The sequence below is a fragment of the Pseudorca crassidens genome, chromosome 15 (assembly GCF_039906515.1).
Source record: "Pseudorca crassidens isolate mPseCra1 chromosome 15, mPseCra1.hap1, whole genome shotgun sequence".
NCBI classification, from domain to species: domain Eukaryota; kingdom Metazoa; phylum Chordata; class Mammalia; order Artiodactyla; family Delphinidae; genus Pseudorca; species Pseudorca crassidens.
In genome coordinates this window covers 63,645,509-63,666,593 of record NC_090310.1, presented here as the reverse complement: position 1 = coordinate 63,666,593, position 21,085 = coordinate 63,645,509, and the positions used below count along the sequence as shown (strand labels likewise).

At 45.9% G+C, this 21,085-nt stretch overlaps 1 protein-coding gene across 1 annotated transcript; it reads left to right on the top strand.

The window, feature by feature from the left end:
* The first annotated feature begins 424 nt into the window (after nt 1-424).
* Nucleotides 425-20,567, top strand: SUN5 (Sad1 and UNC84 domain containing 5). The gene is made up of 13 exons (XM_067707833.1): nt 425-510; nt 2,499-2,557; nt 2,754-2,822; nt 3,817-3,883; nt 4,772-4,833; nt 8,773-8,822; nt 10,050-10,132; nt 10,724-10,832; nt 16,876-16,954; nt 17,907-18,022; nt 18,593-18,760; nt 19,278-19,364; nt 20,436-20,567. Exons 1-13 carry the CDS (start codon nt 425-427, stop codon nt 20,565-20,567), a joined length of 1,167 nt encoding a protein of 388 aa, XP_067563934.1.
* The last annotated feature ends 518 nt before the right edge of the window (nt 20,568-21,085 follow it).

Sequence of the window (21,085 nt, the reverse complement as noted above, 5' to 3'; positions counted from 1 at the left end):
CTCGACATGACAGAATAAATTCATGTACAGCCTAAGAATGTGGGAAGATTGGGGCAGAAAGGGGCCTGGGAGCAAGAAAAAGCATGGCCTGGATATTGGCATGCCAGGTCTCTCCCCTGTCCAGCCCCAGAATCCCTGGCATGGCCCTTCCTTTCTTGAGACCTCAATTTCTCCATCTTTAAAGTGGAAAGTTGGTCAGAATGGGTTCCTCCAAGGGGAAGTTCCAGGGCCAAGCTAGAGACTGGGCTGACCATCCCCACCTGCTCTGTGAGGTCACAGTGCCAACAGCTCCCCTTGACCCAGGGAAGATTCCACATGGCACCTTCCAGGGAACGCTAGGAGGTGGCAGCAGGAGTAGCCATTTCCTCCTCACCGACTCCCAGAGAGCCCTGCCACCAATTCCCCATCCTAGAGAAGGACATCGATGCCCCGGTCCTCAAGGAGCCCTGGGAACTCATGTGACCCACGCAGAAATGTGGTCCACGTCCCCAAGGAGGTCAGATCCAGGAGGTGAGGACAGCATCCCCTCCCTCTGCCCAGCCCTTGACAGTTTACAAAATGCTGCCCCTCAGCCTTTTCATGGAAGCCAGCGGGCATTACCAGCTGCGCCTACAGATGCAGCACCTGAGGTCAGAGAGATTAGACAGCGGCTTTCCTAAAGTCTCCCAGCCAGGAAGTGGTGGAGTGGTTATCTTTTCAGCACGCGTTTACTGAGCACCTTCTGTGTGCTAGGCACTGGGCAGAGTGCTGGGAGCATGGCGTTGCACCAGATGGGTGTGGTCCCTGCCCCTGTGGAGCTCACGTGAGGGAGACAGATAGTAAATGAGAAAACACACATCTCTGCCATCTTTATCTGTAGGAGACCTCTGGCTGCAGGTGATGGAAATTCCAGCTCAAAATGATGCCTACGTCTGGGTCCCCAGAACAGGTGTATATCCCAAGAGGGTGTACAAAACAGTTCACTGGGGTAAGGGGAAAAATTATTAGAACTTCAGTGTGTATTTTCCTTTAGTTCATCCTCTTTTAATTTATATTCCTCAGGCAGGTATAAATAAAGCTTGTACATTTGAAAGGGCAAATAATATATCAGCACACTTGTAGATATATATATATATAGATATATATATATATGTATAGCTATACATATATATATAAATAACATTGGGAGTATAACAAAAAATGATGTTTGGAGACCATTACATTAAGAAATAAAGAAAATATGTATACGTATAGCTGATTCACTTTTCTGTATAGTAGAAACTAACACAACATTGTAAAGCAACTACACTCCAATAAAAATTTTAAAAAAAGAAAAGAAAGAAAAATGTACAACACAGGGAATATAGCTAATATTTTATAACTATAAATGGACTATAACCTTTAAAAATTGTGAATCACTGTACTGTACACCTGTAACTTATAAAATATTGTACAACTATATTTCAATTAAAAAATTTTTAAAGGAATAAAGAAAATTTATCTCACATATTCAAAGGTCCCAAGATATGGGTGGCTCCAGAGAACATTAATTCTGAGGTTCTGCAGTGCCAGCCAAGATGCAGGTTCCTGCCATCTTTTTTTTTTTTTTAAGTTTATTTATTTATTTATGGCTGTGTTGGGTCTTCGTTGCTTTGCGCGGGCTTTCTCTAGTTGCGGCGAGTGGGAGCTACTCTTCGTTGTAGTGCGTGGGCTTCTCATTGCAGTGGCTTCTCTTGTTGTGGAGCACAAGCTCTAGGCGCGCAGGCTTCAGTAGTTGTGGCCCGTGGGCTCAGTAGCTGTGGTGCCTGGGCTTCAGTAATTGTGGCTCATGGGCTCTAGAGTGCAGGCTCAGTAGTTGTGGCACACGGGCTTAGTTGCTCCGTGGCATGTGGGATCTTCCCGGACCGGGGCATGAACCCGTGTCCCCTGCATCGGCAGACGGACTCTCAACCACTGCGCCACCAGGGAAGTCCCTCCTGCCATCTTTTTGCTCTCCCTTTTGGCCTCCGCTCATGGTCACAAGATGGCTACCACTGTCCCAGGGGTCACACAGAAGCATGGTCATATAGGGTGGAAGGAGAGTGGGTATTGCATCCTGTAGGTATCAGCTTAGCAGTGAGAAAACTTTTCCCCCAAGTCCCAGACCCCTGTATCCACCCCCACACCTCACCCCTGCAGACTTCCCCATCCTTGTGCCAACAGCAAGGGGACTGAGAATACAACAGGCTGAGACCAATCAGGACCATCTAAATCACTTGGGGGAGAAGGGGACAAGGGACCAAAACCAGCCTTCTGCCAGTAAGAGGAGGGAGTGGCTTTTGGAAGACTGCCATAGCAAACTGAGTCCTTTCCTCTAAAGAGACCTGCATCGGGGGTCAGCCAGACCTGGGTCTCTCCCTGATTCGCAGTCCTGTGTTCTTGAGCAAACTTTTCTACAATTCAGTTTCTCCATCTAGAAAATGGGGACTCCACACTCCTTGTAAGTTGTAAAATGCAATTGTGAATCTTGTTGTTGCCAGGGTCACCCAACGAGGCCGGAACACCCGCAGGATGACAGAGGAGGATTTGTCAAACACAAGTGAGAAGGGAGGGGAGAGGGGATCCCAGGGTCATTGTGGGCAGTGAGGGGCTGAGGCTCAAAGATGTCAAATGGACAACCCAGGGTCACCCAGCAAGGGGAGGGGCAGGGCAGGGGGCAGGGATGCTCCCCCGGTGTCTGCAGGCACCATATCCCAGAGGCTGGCAGTGACATGACAGCCCTGTGCTCTCTGCAGGTGACACCTTCCTGTTGCCTATCCGCATCAATGCCTCAGGCCTGACCCAGTGCATGCTGGGATGTATGTGTACGTATACACAGAAGAGCTGCCTGGGCCATCAACATGGGCCTGGGAAGAGGGCCCAGCCTCAAGTCGGGCTGCAGGTTGAGCTCTGGGGGTCTTCCCTTCAGAGGTGTCAGGGGTGTCATTCCAGCGAGGCTCTCTGACGGTTGGAGAGAGGGACTAAGAGAGAGACTTGCTGTCTGGAGGAGACGCTAACTGCCAGGGCTTTTCTACTCTGCCACCAGGCTGGCCTCTGAAGTCATGGGAATGATTTGATGCAACTCACCCTCACTTCAAGGACATGGTTCTGACCACACCCTAAAGATCAGTCTTCTATGTTCATCCAGCCACACTTCCACTATTCATCCACTCAGTCATGTATCCAACCATCTGTTCACATATCCACCTTCTGGGATATCCATGTATCCCATTAGTTCATCCACCCCTCCAGTCCGTTCACTGAGTCATCCATCAATTCACCCACACCTTTATTTGTTAATATTCATATCCATCCAGTCATCAACCCATTCATCCTTCTAACCCCCCTCTCATTCTCCCATCCTCATTCATCTTCCTATTCATCTATCTTCCAAGCCGTTCTCTTACCCATTCTTCCATTTATCCATGCATCCTTCCACCTATTCATCCATCCTGAACCCCTACTTTTTGCCTAGCTCCCCAATGCGGGGCAATGCTAGGCACCCGGGGATGAACCAGACAAGGACTCTTCTACTGAGGACCTCTCAGTGTCTGGGAATGGACATTAGCAAGAACATCTCAGACTTTTCATGTGCCTGAGTCACTTTTAAGTGTTTATTAACCACCGGTTGCTAGCGGGTTTACTATAGTTCCAGTACTCACTCCAAGCTGGTGCTTACCCATAAGTAGAGCAAAGGACTGTCCTGGGCTCGAATGGCAAATTGAGAGGGTCTCCCAACAACAGGGTCTCACCCCTGTGAGTTGTTGCAGGATAAGAATGAGGGTGCAGCTACTCACTGCTTCCCTGTCTTCTCCACAGCCTGGATCAGCCGCCTGGCTTGCTTCCTGAGGACTCAGGCCCACCAGGTTCTGTTCAACACCTGCAGGTGAGCAAGGGCAGGTGAGGGGAGGGTTATGGGGACTGGAACCGTGCACTGGTGACCATGGCAGCCCCGTCACTGGTTTGGACCTCCCTGGGGTGAGGTTTTTATCACATCGCCTCACCCCAGACCCCAGTGTGGCTCCCCATCGCTCCAGCACATCAGCCTGTAGCCCTCTGAAATCTTGTCCCTCCCTTTCTTTCCAAGCTCCTCTTATTCTGTTTTCTGCTGTGGATCCATTGGGCCAACAATGGGCCAGCTAGTATTCTCACTCCCTGGACCCACTATTCCTCTTCCCACCTCCATACCTTTGTACAGGCCGTTCTTCCCGCCTGCAATGCCTGTCCCATTCTTTCCCTTTCTGTTCCCTGCCCATGCAAATGCCTCTAAATTCCTGCAAGAGTTTTCCACTTCATTCGTTCATTTAAAGTTTATATTCTAAACGCTTCCTTAATGCCTACTCTGGGCCCAACCTGGCCTCCATCACTCATGAGCTCTCAGTTGGGTGGGGCAGGCAGACACCAAAAACAGTGCCAAGCTGGAAGTGTTGACTCTGGAGGTTGTAGGCAGAGGGGACATTTGAACAAAACCCTGAAGGGTGCACTTCCCGGGAGAGAAGAAGGGAGGGGACAAACAGTATATAGATGGAGGGAGTGAGAAGGACATGGGTGACCACTGTGAGCTGATCTCTGATGGCCCCAGATACTGAGGTAAGAGCTTTCTTTCCTCTGAGATGCTGTGGAGCCACAGAATATGGCCAGCATTAGGGAGAGAGTGTCATTGCCCAGAAAGGAGCCTGTCTCTTGGGGTGGGAACGGGGCAAGAGCCAGGCTAAGACTTACTAGGCTGTGCAAAGCCCTACCTCGCCTTGACCACTGCTTCTCTGTCTTCCAGATGCAATCTGTCCCTCTGCAAGCTCATGGGAAAGACAGGTGTTCTGATCCTCTGCGCTTTTGGTGTGTATCCAGAGCCCTGCCCCATCCCAGGTGGAGGTATCCCTGGGCTCTTGCCCATCCTGGGAAGGGAAAGAGTGAGGGCTCTGACACTGACTATGTGACACTGGGTCAGACACTGCCCCTCTTGGAGCCTCAGTTTCCTCATCTGTCTAATCAGTGTTGCTCGGAAGATTAAATGAAACAATGACCAAGAAAATCTTTTGAAAGCTAAGAAAAACTTTGAAAACTGTAAAGCTCTCCCCAGACCATGTATGATATTCATTTCTCTCTCTCTCTCTCTCTGGGTCTCTATGGCTTCCTACCAGACACCACCACCACCACCGCATCACAGCTTTGCTTTTTCAAGCAAAGGAATCTCCTCCTTCCACTTAAGGGCACCACGGGGTTTGGAGCGGGGGGAGAATTTCCTAGGAAATTAGAAATTCCTAGGCAACATAACCCAACAGATAAGATTCTTTTAAATAGCTTTATTAAGGTTATTAAGGATATCATAAATAACCCCATTTTTAAGTGTATAATACAGCAGTTTTTAGTATATTCACAAAGTAATGCACCCATCACTACTAACAAATTCCAGTATTTTCACTGCCCCCGAAAGAAACTTCCCAGTCCCTGGCAGCCATTCCCCATGCCCCCTCCCCTTCGACCTAGGCAACCACTAATCTATTTTCTGACTCTATGGACTTGCCTATTCTGGACATTTCATATAAATAGAATCATACAATATGTTGTCTTTTGGTTCCTTTCACTTACAGTGTTTTCAAAGTTCATCCATTTTGTAGCATACGTAAGCATTTCATTCCTTTTTATGGCTGAAAGTCCATTGTATGGGTAAGCCACATTTTGTTTATCCATCCATCAACTGATAGACATTAGGGTTGTTTCTACTTTTTGGCTGTTATTAATAAAGTTGCTATGAACATTCCTGTAATATTTTTGCATGGACACGTGTTCGCAATTTTATTGGGAATTTTATTCTACCTAGGTGTAGAATTGCTGGATTACTCTAACTATCTGAGGAATTGCCAAACTTCTCTTCCAAATGGCTGCACCATTTACACTCCCACCAGCAATGTGTGAGGGTTCCAATCATTATTTTTTTTTACATCTTTATTGGAGTATAATTGCTTTACAATGGTGTGTTAGTTTCTGCTGTATAACAAAGTGAATCAGCAATACATATACATACATCCCCATATCTCCTCCCTCTTGCGTCTCCCTCCCACCTTCCCCATCCCACTCCTCTAAGTGGACGCTAAGCACTGAGCTGATCTCCCTTCCAATCATTATTGTCTGTCTTTTATCAGCCATCCTAGGTCATGAGAAGTGATATCTCATTATGGTTCTTACTTCATGTCCCTAATGACTAATGATGTTAAGCATCTTTCCTTGTGCTTATTGGCCATTTGTATATCTTTGGAGAAAGGTCTATTCAGATCTTTGCCCATTTTTAAATTGGATTGTTTGACTTTTTATTCTTGAGTTCTAAAAATTCCTTATTAGTCAGGATTCAAGTCCCTTATCAGATATATGATTTGCAACTATTTTCTCTTATTCTGTGGGTTGTCTTTCTTGATAAAGTCCTTTGATTAAGGCCAATTGTAAATTTTAATTAAGTCCAATTTATCTGTGTTTTCTTTTGTGATATGTGCTTTTGGTGTCATATCTAAGAAACCATTGTCTAGCCCAAAGTGATGAGGATTTACTCCCATGTTTTCTTCTAAAATTTTTATTGTTTTAGCCCTTACATTTAGGTCCATGTTCATTTTTTAGTTAATTTTTGTATATGGTGTGAGGTAAGGGTCCAACCTTATTCTTTTGAAGTAGATATACAATTGTACCAGCACCATTTATTGAAAAGACTTCTTTTCTCCATTAAATTGTCTGGTACTCTTACTGAAAATCAATTGACCATAAATATGAGGGTTTATTTCTGTACTCTCAGTCTATGCTATTGACCTATATGTCTATCTGTTTGCTAGTACTACCCTGGATTGGTTGCTTCACAGTAAGTTTTGAAATCTAGAAATCGTTTTGGCTATTGTGGGTCCCTTACATTACAATATGAATTTTGGGATCAACTTTTCCATTTCTACAAAAGAGGCCATTGGGGTTTTCATAGGGATTGCATTGATCCACACATGAATCTGGGGAGTAGTGTCACCCGAACAATGTTAAGTCTTCCAATCTATGAACATTGGGCTGTCTTTCCATTATTGATGAATAACTCTATGCCTCCTTTAATTCTTTCAATGATGTTTTGTAGTTTTCAGAGTGAAAATTTTGTACTTCTTTTGTTAAATTTATTCCTAAGTATTTTATTCTTTGACATTCTGTTATAGATGGAATTGTTTTCTTAATGTCATTTTCAGATTGTTCATTGCTAGTGTTTAGAAATACAGTATCCTCAGGGGGACTGGTTCCAGGAACCCCTGTATATACCAAAGTCTGCAGATGTTCAAATCCCTTATATAAATTCATGTGGTACAATGAATACAGTCAGCCCTCCTTACTTGCAGGTTTTGCATCCCCAGATTTGACCAACTGCAGATGGAAATTTCGATCAGCAGTTGGTTGAATCTGCAGATGTGAAACCCCCCAACATGGAGAGCTGAAGGTATATTTATTGAAAAAAATCTGTATGTAAGTGAACTCCACAGTTCAACTCGTTGTCAAGGATCAACTGTACAACTGATTTTTGTGTACTGATCTTGTATCCTGCAACCTTGCCAAATTCATGTGTTACTGCTGACACTGGGCAAGACACCAGTCTTGTATACTTTAGGATCTCTATATGCAACATCATGTCATCTGCCTTTTCTTTCTTTTTCTTGGCTAATTGACCTGGCTATAATCTCCAGGATAATGTTAAATAGAAATGGCAAGAGCAGGGAATTCCCTGGTGGTCCAGTGGTTAGGACTCATTGGTTTCACTGCCAGGGTCCGGGTTCAATCCCTAGTCTGGGAACTAAGATCCCACAAGCTGCACAGTGCTGTCAAAAGAAAGGGAGGAAGGAAGGAAGGAAGGGAGGGAGGGAGGGAGGGAGGGAGGGAGGAAGATGAAAGAAAGAAAGGAAAAAGACAGAAAGAAAGGAAGGAAGGAAGGAGGAAGGAAGGAGGAAGGAAGGAAAGAAGGAAGGAAGATGAAAGAAAGAAAGAAGGAAGGAAAGAGAAAGAAAGAAAGGAAGGAAGGAAGGAGGAAGGAAGGAGGAAGGAAGGAGGAAGGAAGGAGAGAAGGAAGATGAACGAAAGAAGGAAAGAAAGAAAAAGAAAGCGAGAAAAAGAAAGAAAGAAAGAAAGAAAGAAAGAAAGAAAGAAAGAAAAAGAAAGAAAGAAAGAAAGAAAGAAAGAAAGAAAGAAAGAAAGAAAGAAAGAAAGGAAGGAAGGAAGGAAGAAAGGAAGGAAGGAAGGAAGGAAGGAAGAAAAAGAAAACTGGCAAGAGCAGACCTCCGGTCTTTCACCATTAAGTATGATGTTAACTGTGGGTTTTCATAAATGGCCTTTTTCAGACTGAGAAAGCTCCATTCTATTCCTGGTTTGTTGAGTGTTTTATCATGAACAACCAATGGGTTTTACAAGCTTTTAATAATGGCTTGAATAATGAGATTTCAGGCAGCACAGATATCATAAAATGCAGGGGAGACCACACCCCCTTTTCTTCTGTCAATTATCCCCAGTAAGATTGAGACAGGAGAGAGAGAGGAGACAGATTATTTGGTTTATGGGAGACACTTTGCATATATGATATCATTCAATCATGAAGTGCATATGACTGCTATTCCCATTTTACAGAGGAGGAAACGGAAGTGTAGAGAGATTAAGTAACTTCTCCCAAATGCTAGTAAGTGGCAAGGCTGGGATTTGAATCCAGATGGCTTCACTCCAGAGCTCTTAACCTTTCACCTTAAATGGCTCATTCTCATTCCCCCATCCCCACAGGATTCTGGATGTTTTCTATGCACTTGCTGTCCAAAATGGATGTCTGGCAGGTGAGTGTGTGCTCTCTTCAGGCCCCACCACTGACTGGCCTCACCCCAGCCAGTCAATGTCGCCTTCATAAGCTCCTTTCACTCTTGGGGTCACAACTGGACCCTACTCAGTTCCTGACTCATTCCAGCTCCAAATCTCTGCCTTTGCCATGCCACCCACCCGGAACCCATTTCTCCTGCCAAAATGTGACTTTTGAGGACCAGAGGCATAGTTCCTCCTCCAGGACGCCTCTCCTGTCACTCATTCCCAGAAGTGACCCATCTCTTCTTTGTCAAGGCCCCCACCTAGAGTGGGATGGTGAGGCCAGGGAACACATTTCTCTCTATTCAAGGCAGTTTGTTCTTCTGCTTAACTGAGATGAGACCATTTGCTTTGTGGTTCCTGGAGAAGAAGGAGGAGGAAACCAATGGCCAGAGCTCCCTGTCTAAGGACAGAAAAGAGCCCTAGAGAGAAAGGGGATCTGATGGGCCTGTCCTTCCCTCTGCTCTTCTCCCCTCATGAACTTCATCATATATATGCTTCAAGATCCAGCTAAAATGTCACCTCCTCCAGGAACACCTAAGCAGAGGTAGTCACATTCCCCTCTCCCACAATTTTCTGTAAACATAAATGCAATTTTTTGGTAATAACTATTTCCCCAACTGTATTAGGAGTCCTTGAAGGCAGAGCCAGGTCTGATTCATTCCAGCAATGTCCACCTCAATGCCAGGCACAGGGTGGACACGATCAACGCTGGATGTCTTGATGGCCAGATGGGAATGTGAATGGATGGGGGATGGAAGTAATGGATGTAGGGATGGGGGGAAAAATGGATGGATGAATGGAAGAGTGTACAGATGAGAGAGTGGATGGATGGGAGGGCAGATGGGATAGCCTGAGTAAATGGATAGATGGATGAATAGATAGTTGAGTGGGATGGTAGATAGATGGGAGGGTAGAGGGATGCATGCGTGCATGGATTGATGAGACGGTCAATGGATAAGGTAAGGCAGATGGATAGGAGGGTAGATGGATAAGAAAGATTGGATAAATGGAGGAGCAGATGGATGGGAAAGGGTGGATGGAAGTGTATGTGGATGGATGAATGAAAAGAAGGGTAAATTGGATTTTGAATGTATGGCAGGTGGATGGGTGGGTCGGTGGGTGGAAGAATAAATAGGAAAGTGGATGAGTGGATGGATTTATGGTTGTGGGAGGATGGATGGATGAAACTCTATTGGGCCCAGATTAGGTCATCTGAAGAAGATCCCTTGCTTTCCTCAACACCCCACCAGGATGAGAGCATAAATGGTCCACTGCAGAGATTGAGGTAAGAAGAGTCTGCTAAATAGTCCTATTATCACCTAAAAACCAGAGCTATAGCCAGGACCTGAGACGTATTGGCTAAGAATGTGGGCTCTGCCAGAAAACCTGGGTTTAAATCCCAGCTTCCATACTTCCTACCTGGCTAAACTTATGCAAGTCACGTCACATCTCTGGGCCTTTGATTCCCCATTTATGAGTGAGGTATAACATCCACCTTGTTCTAGGTAATTATGGGTATTAAAGAAGATGTAAACTGTCTTGAATAGTTCCTGGCCCATAGTTAGTGCTCAGCAAATAAGAAATTTTAACCAAAAAGATACCACCTGGTGGCAGCATCCTTAAATGCAGACAAAATACTCAAATATTTAGAAGGAATGAGATGGGTTTAAGGATAGTTGGATAGTCCAAGCAGAAGAAAGAGCATGAGTAATATTTTAGAGGTAAGAACTTTCTGGGTAGGTTCAGGGATGGGCCCATGAGAGTGGAAAAATGTGAAGCTAGTTCTTTGTGGGCTGACTGGCAAAGATAGAAGCTGAGGGTAATAGCAGCATCATCACAAATTGGTCAGTCCATATTCTCACTCCTTCCTCATAAGGATGTACCAAGAAAAGGTGCAACATCATGCTGGGGAAATCCAGGACCTCCGAGGTAACTTGAATCAGCTCATTGCCAAGCTCCAGAAGATGGAAGCCATGTCAGATGAGGTGAGATGCTGGCCATTCTGCCCCAAACACCTGACCTCTCTTTGTTTGATGCCCCACTCCTCATATCCCAAGTTTTGGTGGAGCATATCCCATAATAATTTCCTGGGAAAGAGCAAAATAAGAGGTATATTATTTTTTTAAGAACTTGCGTGTTTGAAAACATCTTTACTCTACTCTTGCACTTGATTGATAGTTTGGCTGGGAATAGAATCCTAGATAGGAAATTTTCCCCTGAGGATTCTGAAAGACGTCCACTATTGTGTTCTATTTTATACTGTTGCTTTAGAGAAGTTTAATGTCACTCTTATTATTCATCCTTTGAGTGTGATCTGTTTTCATTCCTGAGAGTTTGTAGGATATTCTTTTTACCTCCAGTGTTCTATATTTAATCTGCTTGGGGGGTTGCTGAAATTATTGACTCTCTGGGTTGATTTTTTTTCAATAGTTTAGGAAAATTCTTAGCTATTATTTCTTAAAATATTGTTTCTACCCCATTATCTCTCTCCTCTCCTGGGACTCCAATTACATCTATGCTAAACTTTAGAGTGCTTTCCACATAATTCCTGTATTATTACCTGGTTTGCTTGTTTTTTCATTCTTTTTCTCTATGTGCTTAAGTTTTGATACTTCCTCTTCATATTTCTTCAGGTTAACTAATAATCCTGTAGTCTGTTCTGTCCAATCTACTCAAAACTTTCCATTAAGTTCTTAATTTCATATATTGTATTGTTTAGTTCTAGAATATATATTTGATTCTTTTTCATAGATTTTAATTCTATGGTGAAATTCTCCATCATTTCATCTATGCTGTCCGTCTTTTCCTTTATTTTAACATACTGGTCACAATTATTTTTAAATCCTTGTCTGCTAAATCTAGTATCTGGATCATCTATGGTATCCTATTTTCCGTTTTTTCTTTGGAGTATCAATCTTATCGTCTTGCCTTTTCATGTCTGGTAATTTTTTAGTGTTTTCTGGACATTGTTTACAAAAGAACTAGATGCTCCAGATAATTATAATTTCAAACAGGGAGAGTTCCCCCTTTTCTTTGTAAGGAAGATGAAGTATACTGATCACTTCTATGTAAACATGCATTGAACTGGTTCAGACCTGGACTGCAATTTTTATAGGATTTAGTCAGAGGTTTTCAGTTTAACCCTCTAGCCTCCTGCCCGTGCAGTTTCAAAAATTGGTAATTTTTTTTTTTTTTTTGGCTGTGCTGGGTCTTCGTTGCGGTGTGCGAGCTTCTCATTGTGGTGGCTTCTCTTGTTGTGAAGCTTGAGCTCTAGGCTTGCGGGCTTCAGTAGTTGTGGCGGGCGGGCTCAGTCGTTGTGGCTCGTGGGCTCTAGAGTGCAGGCCCAGTAGTTGTGGCGCACGGGCTTAGTTGCTCCATGGCACGTGGGATCTTCCGGACCAAGGATCGAACCCATGTCCCCTGCATTGGCAAACAGATTCTTAAACACTGCACCACCAGGGAAGTCCTGGTAAATGTCTTGATGGGAAAGACTGCCATGTGTTTGAGGCCTCTTGAGTTTCCAATTTTTTTAAATTTATTTTATTAAAATATAGTTGATTTTCAATGTTGTGTTAATTTCTGCTATACAGCAAAGTGATTCAGTCATACATACATATATATTCTTTCTCATAATTTTCCATTATGGTTTACCACAGGATATCGATTATAGCTCCCCGTGCTATACAGTAGGACCTTGTTGTTTACCCATTCTATATATAATGGTTTGCATCTGCTAGTCCCAAACTCCCTGTCCATCCCTCCCCCACCTCCCCTCCCCCATGGCAACCACAAGTCTGTTCTCTATGTCTGTGAGTCTGTTTCTGTTTTGTAAATAAGTTCATTCATGTCATATTTTAGATTACACATATAAGTGATATCATATAGTATTTGTCCTTCTCTTTCTGACATACTTCACTTAGTATGATCATCTCTAGGTCCATCCATGTTGCCACAAATGGCATTATTTCATTCTTTTTTATGGCTGAGTTGTCTTCCACTTTATATATGTATATGTACCACACCTTCTTTATTCATCTGTTGATGGCCATTTAGGTTGTTTCCATGTCTTGGCTATTGTGAATGGTGCTTCAATGAATATTGGGTGCATGTATCTTTTCGAATTATACTTTTGTTTGGATACATGTCTAGGAGTGGGATTGTAGGATCATATGGCAACTCTATTTTTAGCTTTTTGAGGAACCTCCATACTGTTTTCCATAGTGGCTGCACCAATTTACATTCCCACCAACAGTGTAAGAGGGTTCCTTTTTCTCTATACCCTCTCCAGCATTGGTTATTTGTAGAATTTTTAATGATGGTCATTCTGACTGGTATGAGGCAGTCCCTCGTTGTTTTGATTTGCATTTCTCTAATAATTAGCAATGTTGAGCATCTTTTCATGTGCCTGTTGGCCATCTGTATGTCTTCTTTGGCGAAATGTCTATTTAGGTCTTCTGCCCATTTTTGATTGGGCTGTTTGGTTTTTTATTATTGAGTTGTATGAGCTGTTTGTATATTTTGGAAATTGAGCCCTTGTTGGTCGCATCATTTGCAGATATTTTCTCCCAGTCTGTAGGTTGTCTTTTCATTTTGTGTATGTTTTCCTTTGCTGTACAGAAGCTCATAAGTTTGATTAGGTTCCATTTGTTTATTTTTGCTTTATTTTTTTGCCTTGGGAGACTGATCTAAGAAAAACAATTGGTACAATTTATGTCAGAGAATGTTTTGCCTATGTTCTCTTCTAAGAGTTTTATGGTATCATATCTTATATTTAAGTCTTTTAGCCATTTTGAGTTTATTTTTGTGTATGGTGAGAGGCTGTGTTCTGACTTCATTAATTTCATGTAGCTGTCCAGCTTTCCCAACACCACTTGCTGAAGAGACTGTCTTTTCTCCATTGTATCAATATATTCTCACCTTCTTTGTCAAAGATTAATTGACCATAGGTGGATGGATTTATTTCTGGGCTTTGAGTTTCCAATTTTGGATACAAAATCTCTGACCCCACTGGAAGCCTTACCTGCCAGGGTCAAGCTTGGATTCTCAGCCTCTAATTGTACCCATAATTGGTTTAGTGCCCTCAGGTAAGCACAGCTGTAGCTACTCAGTATTGATTTAGCATTTCTTCTAGGGCATGAGTTCTTACAGTGAGGCCCCTATTCCAGCAGCATCCGCATTAACTGGAAAAATGTTAACATTTTCAAATTAATGGGCCCCACCCAGACCTACCAAATCATATACTTTGATGATGGGAACCAACTATCTATGTTTCAACAAGTCCTTCAGTGATTCTGGCACACAATAAGGAGAATCACTGTTCTAAGGCTTTAACCTCTTGCTTGTTTTGTTTTGGGGTCCACTTCCTCAGAGGGACTTTGTTTACTAAGGCTTGTGAGACCAGGAAGTTTTATTCTGCCTTTCAGAAGCTTTCAAAGTAGCCCTTTAGCTTCTTACATAGTCTTGGGGTTCAGTTAGCATCTAATGGAGGAAAGTGGTCATGGTCAAGGCTCCTCAAATCTCCAATTTTGTCTCAACCTCTGTATGTAACTGTTAAAAACTTTGCTACTTTCTCTTTTACCAGTAGCAGCCCCTTGTCTGACCCAAACTCAGATCCTCAACCCATGCCCAGAATCATCAAATGCCCCAGGGATTTTTTTAAGAATGTCAGCACATTTTAGAGTGGTTGTCCCCTCTCTAGAATTTTAGTCCCTCTGTTCCTGTTTCTTTCATAGCTCAGTGATGGTTTTAAAATATGATTTAGTAAACTATCTGGCTTTTTCTAGTTGTTTTTAGTGGGATCATTGGTTCTCTGTAACTTACTACATCTTACCTAGAAGCCCTACATCTTACCTTATAGCTGAAATGTCACAATAATATGCCTATGGGCTGGCCACACTTGGAACCCTTTTAATTTGGAAACATGTGTTCTTTAGTCCTAAGAAATGTTCTTTAAGAAAGACAAATATCATATGATATCACTTACATGTGGAATTTAAAATATGATAAAAATGGACTTATTTGCAAAACAGAAACAGACTCACAGACATAGAAAACAAACTTACGGTTTCCAAAGGGGAAAGGGGGGAGGGATAAGTTAGAGGGCGAGTTTGGGATTAACATATACACACTACTATATGTGAAATAGATAAACAACAAGATCCTACTGTACAGCACAGGGAACTATATTCAACATCTTTTCCTATAATAGAAAAGAATTTGAAAAATATATAGATGTGTATAACTGAATCACTTTGCCGTACACCAGAATCTAACATAACAATGTAAATCAACTATACTTCAATTAAAAAAAAAAGAAATGTTCTTTAATCATGTGATTAAATTGATGATTTCCCCCTGGCCCTGGTTGCTCTATTCTCAGAAACTACTCATTATGTGGATGTCAAACTCCTAAACTAATACTCTGGGATTTTTTTCCTTTCACCCCATTTTCCTCTCTTTATCTTTTTGCTCTACAGTTGAGAAAACATTGTCACTTTATCTACCAAACCTTCTACTGAATTTTTCATTTCTGCTAATGTATTCTGAATTCGTAACGGTTTCCTCTTTGTTCTCTCGGTGCTCCTTTTCATATTCTTATTTTCCTATTCTTATTTTATAGATGCAATATCTTTTCTTTTTTTATCTTTTTATGAGCAAAATCTCTTCTTACCTTTTGGAGTTCAGCTCTTACTTCTCTGTGCCTCAGTTTCCACATCAACGAAATAGAGTAATAATCACTGCCCTATAACACTCTAGCTATCATCTTAGTTACCACTGCTGCATGACAATCCAACCTAAAACATAGTCATGCAAAACTACCATTTTATTATGTTCAGAGATTCTGTGGGTCAGGAATTCAGACAGGACCCAGCAGGGATGGTTTGTCACTGCTTCATGATGTCTGGGGCCTCAGCTGGGAAGACCTGAAGGCTAGGGGTGACCCAATAGCTGGGTCTGGAATCATCTGGAGGAATCTTTATTCACTTGTCTGGAGGTTGATGCTGGCTGTCAGCTGGGAACTCAGGGCTGTTGACTAAAGCACCCATAGTGGTCCCTTCATATGGCACGGGCTTCCTCACAACACGGCAACTGGCTTTCAAGAGTGAGCGTCCCCAGAGAAGCAGGCGGTTCACCTTTTAGGACTGAGCCCACAAGTCGTACAGCATCACTCCTGCCATAGTCACAGGCCCATCCAGACCGATGGGGAGGGAACTGAAGTCCCACGTCTCCATGAGAAGGGTGTCAAAGCCACACTGAAGGAGGAGCGGGGAACGGGAGACATTTTTGCAGCCATTTTTAGAAAATACAATCTGTCACAGCTGTGAAGAGTCTAACAGAATAATAGCCAGTGATTACTGAGCACCGACTATGCTAAATGCTTTGCGGTCTTTCTCTGGCAACAGAGCATAGTGGTTGAGAGCCTGAACTCCAGAACCCAAGGTCCCGGGTCTGCCTCTTAACAGCTGTGTGACCCTGGACAAGTTACCCTTTTGTGCCTCAGGGTTCTCCTCCTTAAAATGGGGATGATAATAGTACATACCTCCTAGGGTTGCTGTGGGGGCATAAGAGTGACCACACGTGAAGCCGAAGACAGTCCTGGCATATAGTAGCGGCTTTGAGTCTCAGCTCTAATCCTTGCAAAAGTAGGAGGTGGACGCGATTATCAGCCCATCTTACAGACAAGAAAATCGAGACTCAGGGGGCGGTAAATAGCCCAAGGGCTCTTAGCAGGAAAGGTCTGACTCCAGCTCCCCTGCCCTTAACTTCACTGAGACCCCTGGTCCTGCGTGTGTGACATCCCATCACCGTGGGTGTGAAAATACTAAGTAACCCCATGGGTGGGATAGGGCTGGCCCTGGGCTTCCTCACAGCATAGCACTGGGCAGCCCTGTGTGTGGACCACGCAGGGGCAAGCAGGTAGGGACAAGAGGGAGTCCTGAAGGCACACATCACCTGGTGTGAACACACCTGTGGACCATGATCCGTAAGAACGCACCAGTGCACAGCTTGGGTTTTCTGCCTTCTCAGCAAAAAATGGCCCAGAAAATAATGAAGATGATCCAAGGAGATTACATTGAAAAGCCGGACTTTGCCCTGAAGTCGATAGGTGAGTGCCTCCCCCTGCCCCCCTCCCCCTCCCCCTTGCCCCACCAATCGGCCCACCTCCAGTTTCCTTAGAAACCCTTCAGAGGGTGATTTCAGTTCTGGTCTGGGGCACACCCTGCTGCTGGGAAGTTTGTCCTCAGAGCTAACCTCTGCCTCCCAGCTGGTCTCCTTGTTACGGTTTTCCGTTTTCTCCCATGGCAGCTGAGGTGGGGAGGGGAGGCCCTTCCCCAGCCCTCCCCCACCCATCATCCTCCAAATCCAGGGGTCAGCAGAGCTGTCCCTGCCCGGCTGGGGAGACTGACCACGGACCAATCACAGTTGGGAATCGTGCCTTGGAAAAATAAAGCCAGTGGCTGCAGTAGAGGGGTGGGAAGGAGGACGCTGGGTTGAGACCTGGTGAGTAGGGAAAAGCGTTCCAGACTAAGGGAACCGACGTGAAAGATGCCCCTGTGAGGGGCTGTGTGGAAAGCAGGGAGGTGGGCCGGCAGGGTGGGCTGCCCTGTGCAGACAGTACCAGCTCACGCAGGCACCCGCAGGCCCAAGGAGATGTAGGGTCAGAAAGTATCAGTCTAACTTCTCGGGCCCGGAGTTTCTTCCTCTGTGAAATGGGTATAATCATGGCCATAGTAATAAAAACCGGGTTATAGTAACTAGGCTGACGTAAGTGAGCAAGCACCTTACTTCGCACCAGGCGCTGCTGGAAAAACAGTTTGGTGTATTAACTCCTTGTAACCTCACAACAACCCTATGAAATGGATGCTATCATTACTACTATTATTGTTACTATTATTACTCCCATTTCCCAGAGGAGAACACTAAAGTCCAGAGAGCACCAATGACTCTTCCAAAGTGCTCCCCCGGCACATAGTGAGTCTCCCCTCCACCAGGCAGAGCCAGGGCTGCTCAGCTGAGACACCTCTCCCCCCAACCCTGCACCATCACCTCCCATACAGGGGCCTCCATCGACTATGAGCAAACGTCAGCCACATACAACCACGACAAGGCTCGCTCTTACTGGAACTGGATCCGGCTGTGGAACTATGCACAGCCCCCGGACGTGATCCTTGAGGCAGGAGGAATGGCAGGACTTGGGGAGAGTGGCAGGAGTGTGGTCAGGGGCATGGGGGCAGGAACTGAAGGCAGAGGTTGGAGCGAGAGTGCAGGGGGTGGGGGCCTGGGGCAGGGGTAGGAACAAGAGAGCAGGGTGCAGAGGCAGAGAAAGGGGGCAACTGATGGGGCGAGGGGGGGCTCCGGGGAAAAGTCAGGGAGCAAGGGCAAGAGGCGAGTGCAGACAGCAGGGACCCCTGGGGGTGCAGGCACAGGGGCAAGGACAGCCTGCTTTGGCACTGGAAAGGGCCCCTCCCCCAGCCCTCAAGTCTTGAGGGCAGGGAACCCTCAGGGCCCTGAGAAGGCCCCTGCCCTCGCTGCACTGGGCTGAGGGGAAGGCTTATCCTTGCTACCTATAGTCAGGGAATCTTCCTGGTGGTGGTGGTACTCGAGCCAAGCTTTGTAGACAGGAAGGATCTGGCTCATCCAGGAGGGCCGATGAGGTCTAGGAACCCAGGGTGGGATGAGGAATCTGCTCTCCCCCACCCACCCACCCACCCAGCAAAGCCCTCATTGCATCTGCCACTTCTAGCCCAACATGACACCTGGCAACTGCTGGGCCTTCTCGGGTGACAGAGGCCAGGTGACCATCCAACTGGCCCAGAAGGTCTACCTGTCCAACCTGACACTGCAGCACATCCCCAAGACCATCTCACTGTCAGGCAGCCTGGACACTGCCCCCAAGGACTTCGTCATCTACGTGAGCATGCCCTGGCTGGGAGCGATGCTTAACTGAGGGAGGGGACAGCTCATAATGGCAGTATTCCAGGCACTGTGATAAACTGTCTGCACAATTCCCGAAGCCTGCAGGGGCTGGACCTTAAGGCTGGGAATGGCCAGGGTTGGGGTCAGATCACAGCCTTCAAGGAAAGGGGGTAAACAGTACTGTATTTCAACCCAAGCTTTTCAGAGCCAATTTAGTCTTCAGAGACCATTAAGCCCCCATTTTACGGATAAGAAAACTGGAGATTCAGAGAAAGGGCAGGGAAACATCAAACCCTACAAGTCTATGGCAGAGTTAGAAGTGGACCCCTAACCTTCTGACTCCCAGTCCAATGCTCTTTCCTATTCATTACTCTGTGCTGCAATGGAACGGTGCCCAAAGAGGTAGGGAACTCCCCATCCTGGGAGGTGTGCAAGTCTCGGCTGGGAGAAGGCAGCACCCTCTAGATGTCCTACCTGTGCCTGACACTTTCTTTGTGGCTCTGATTCTCCAGGGCATGGAAGTTTCCCCAAAGAAGGAGGTGTTCCTGGGAGCGTTCCAGTTTCAGCCAGAAAACATCATTCAGATGTTCCAGCTCCAGGTACCTAGGAAAAGCTGCCCACGTTGAGCACCTGATGAACACACACTGCGTGCAGGGCTTTACCCAGGGGCCCCCACTTCATCTCCCAGCAGCCCGAGGAGGTGCACAGTTGTCACTAACCCACTGACAGATGAGGAAACTGAGGCCCAGAGTGATAGAGCTACTGCCCAGGGCCTAGGGTAGGACCCTGAGGAGACCTATTCGCTTCCATTTCCCTGACCTGCCCAGGATCCCTCCCGCTGTGGTTCCTCCCAGGGACAGCAGGTGTTGAGCAGGTGGGGCCCATCAGGCCAGGGTTGCTGGCCTCAAACTTAGAGTCTCCATACTGGGGGCCACATGATCAGCACCTGGTCCAACCACAGGTGGGGAAGCTGAGGCCTGGAGGGGAGGGAGTTGGGGACAGAAGCAGGACCAGAGGGTGGATGCTGGAATGGCCCTGAGGCTCAGTGGGATGTCCAGGCTTGGGAATCAGGCTAACCCTGACCCAAATCCTGACCCAACCAAACGTTCTCTGTGATCTCAGGCCATTCCCTTTCTCTCTGGGCCTCAGTTTCCCCTGGTGTAATTCCCTGGTAGGTTGAGACCATCCAGTGAGATCTCACAGGCCAAGGCCCCCTTTTGCACTGGGCTCCATCCCCTCTGGGGAGGGTGCAAAAAGGGGAGGGCAAAGCACTTACAGAGCACCTACTGTGTGCCAGATGCCAGTAAGCCATCTGGCCCCAAGATCTCATTTCATGCTTACGGCAACCCTGAGAAGCAGATATTACCGCTCCCTCTTACAGACGGGGAACTGAAGCCCAGAGAGGCCGTGGTTTGCCCAGGGTCCCGGAGCACGTACGTACTGTGCTGGGACGCATTCCTCATCACAGTCTATCTGTCCTCTGGCCTCATCCCCTTCCATCCCAGCCCCTGAGTAGCAACTTACTGTGTGGCTTTGGGACATTCTGCTCTCTGAGCCTCAGTTTCCCCACCTGAGGAAATGGAGGGTTCCCTTTCTCTCCCAAACACTCCTCTGGACAGGCCGGGTGGGGGCCTATGGCAAGCTGCCCCCCGTCTGTGACTCTTTTCTAGAACCACCCTCCCAGGGCTTTTGGAGCAGTCAAGATGAAGATTTCAAGCAACTGGGGGAACCCACGCTTCACCTGCCTATACCGAGTGCGTGTGCACGGCTCTGTGACCCCACCCAGAGAGCAGCCTAACTAGAGGCCCCACTCCGAGAGAGATTAAAGTTTATTCTTCACGCCCCCGGCCCAAGTCTGAGTGTCCTCTGGCCCCGAAAAGTGAGGGTGGGCTAGGGTTTGATGTCTGAAGCTCAGTTAGCAATTATCAATCATGTGCTGGGTACCCAGGCACCCTCACAGCAGCTCCATGAGTCCCCATTTCACAGATGGGGACAATGAAGTCTCCAAGCAAAAAAAAAATGACTTGCCAGAAGTCACAGCCAGCAAATGGCAGCACTAGGATTCAACCCCAGGCAGTCTGATGCCCATACATGACCCAGCTTCCTGGCTTCAAGTCAAGCTCTGCCCCTGACCTGAGTGTGACCTTGGGCAAGACCCAGCCCTCTCAGTCTCTCCATCTGTACAATGGGGACAGAATTATGGCTGTTGTATCAGATGATGTGGGAGATGAGAAATCCCACACTTGACCATCACAAGAGTGTTTCAGCATCACTGATCATTACGGAAATGCAAATGAAAACTACAATAAGATACCACTTC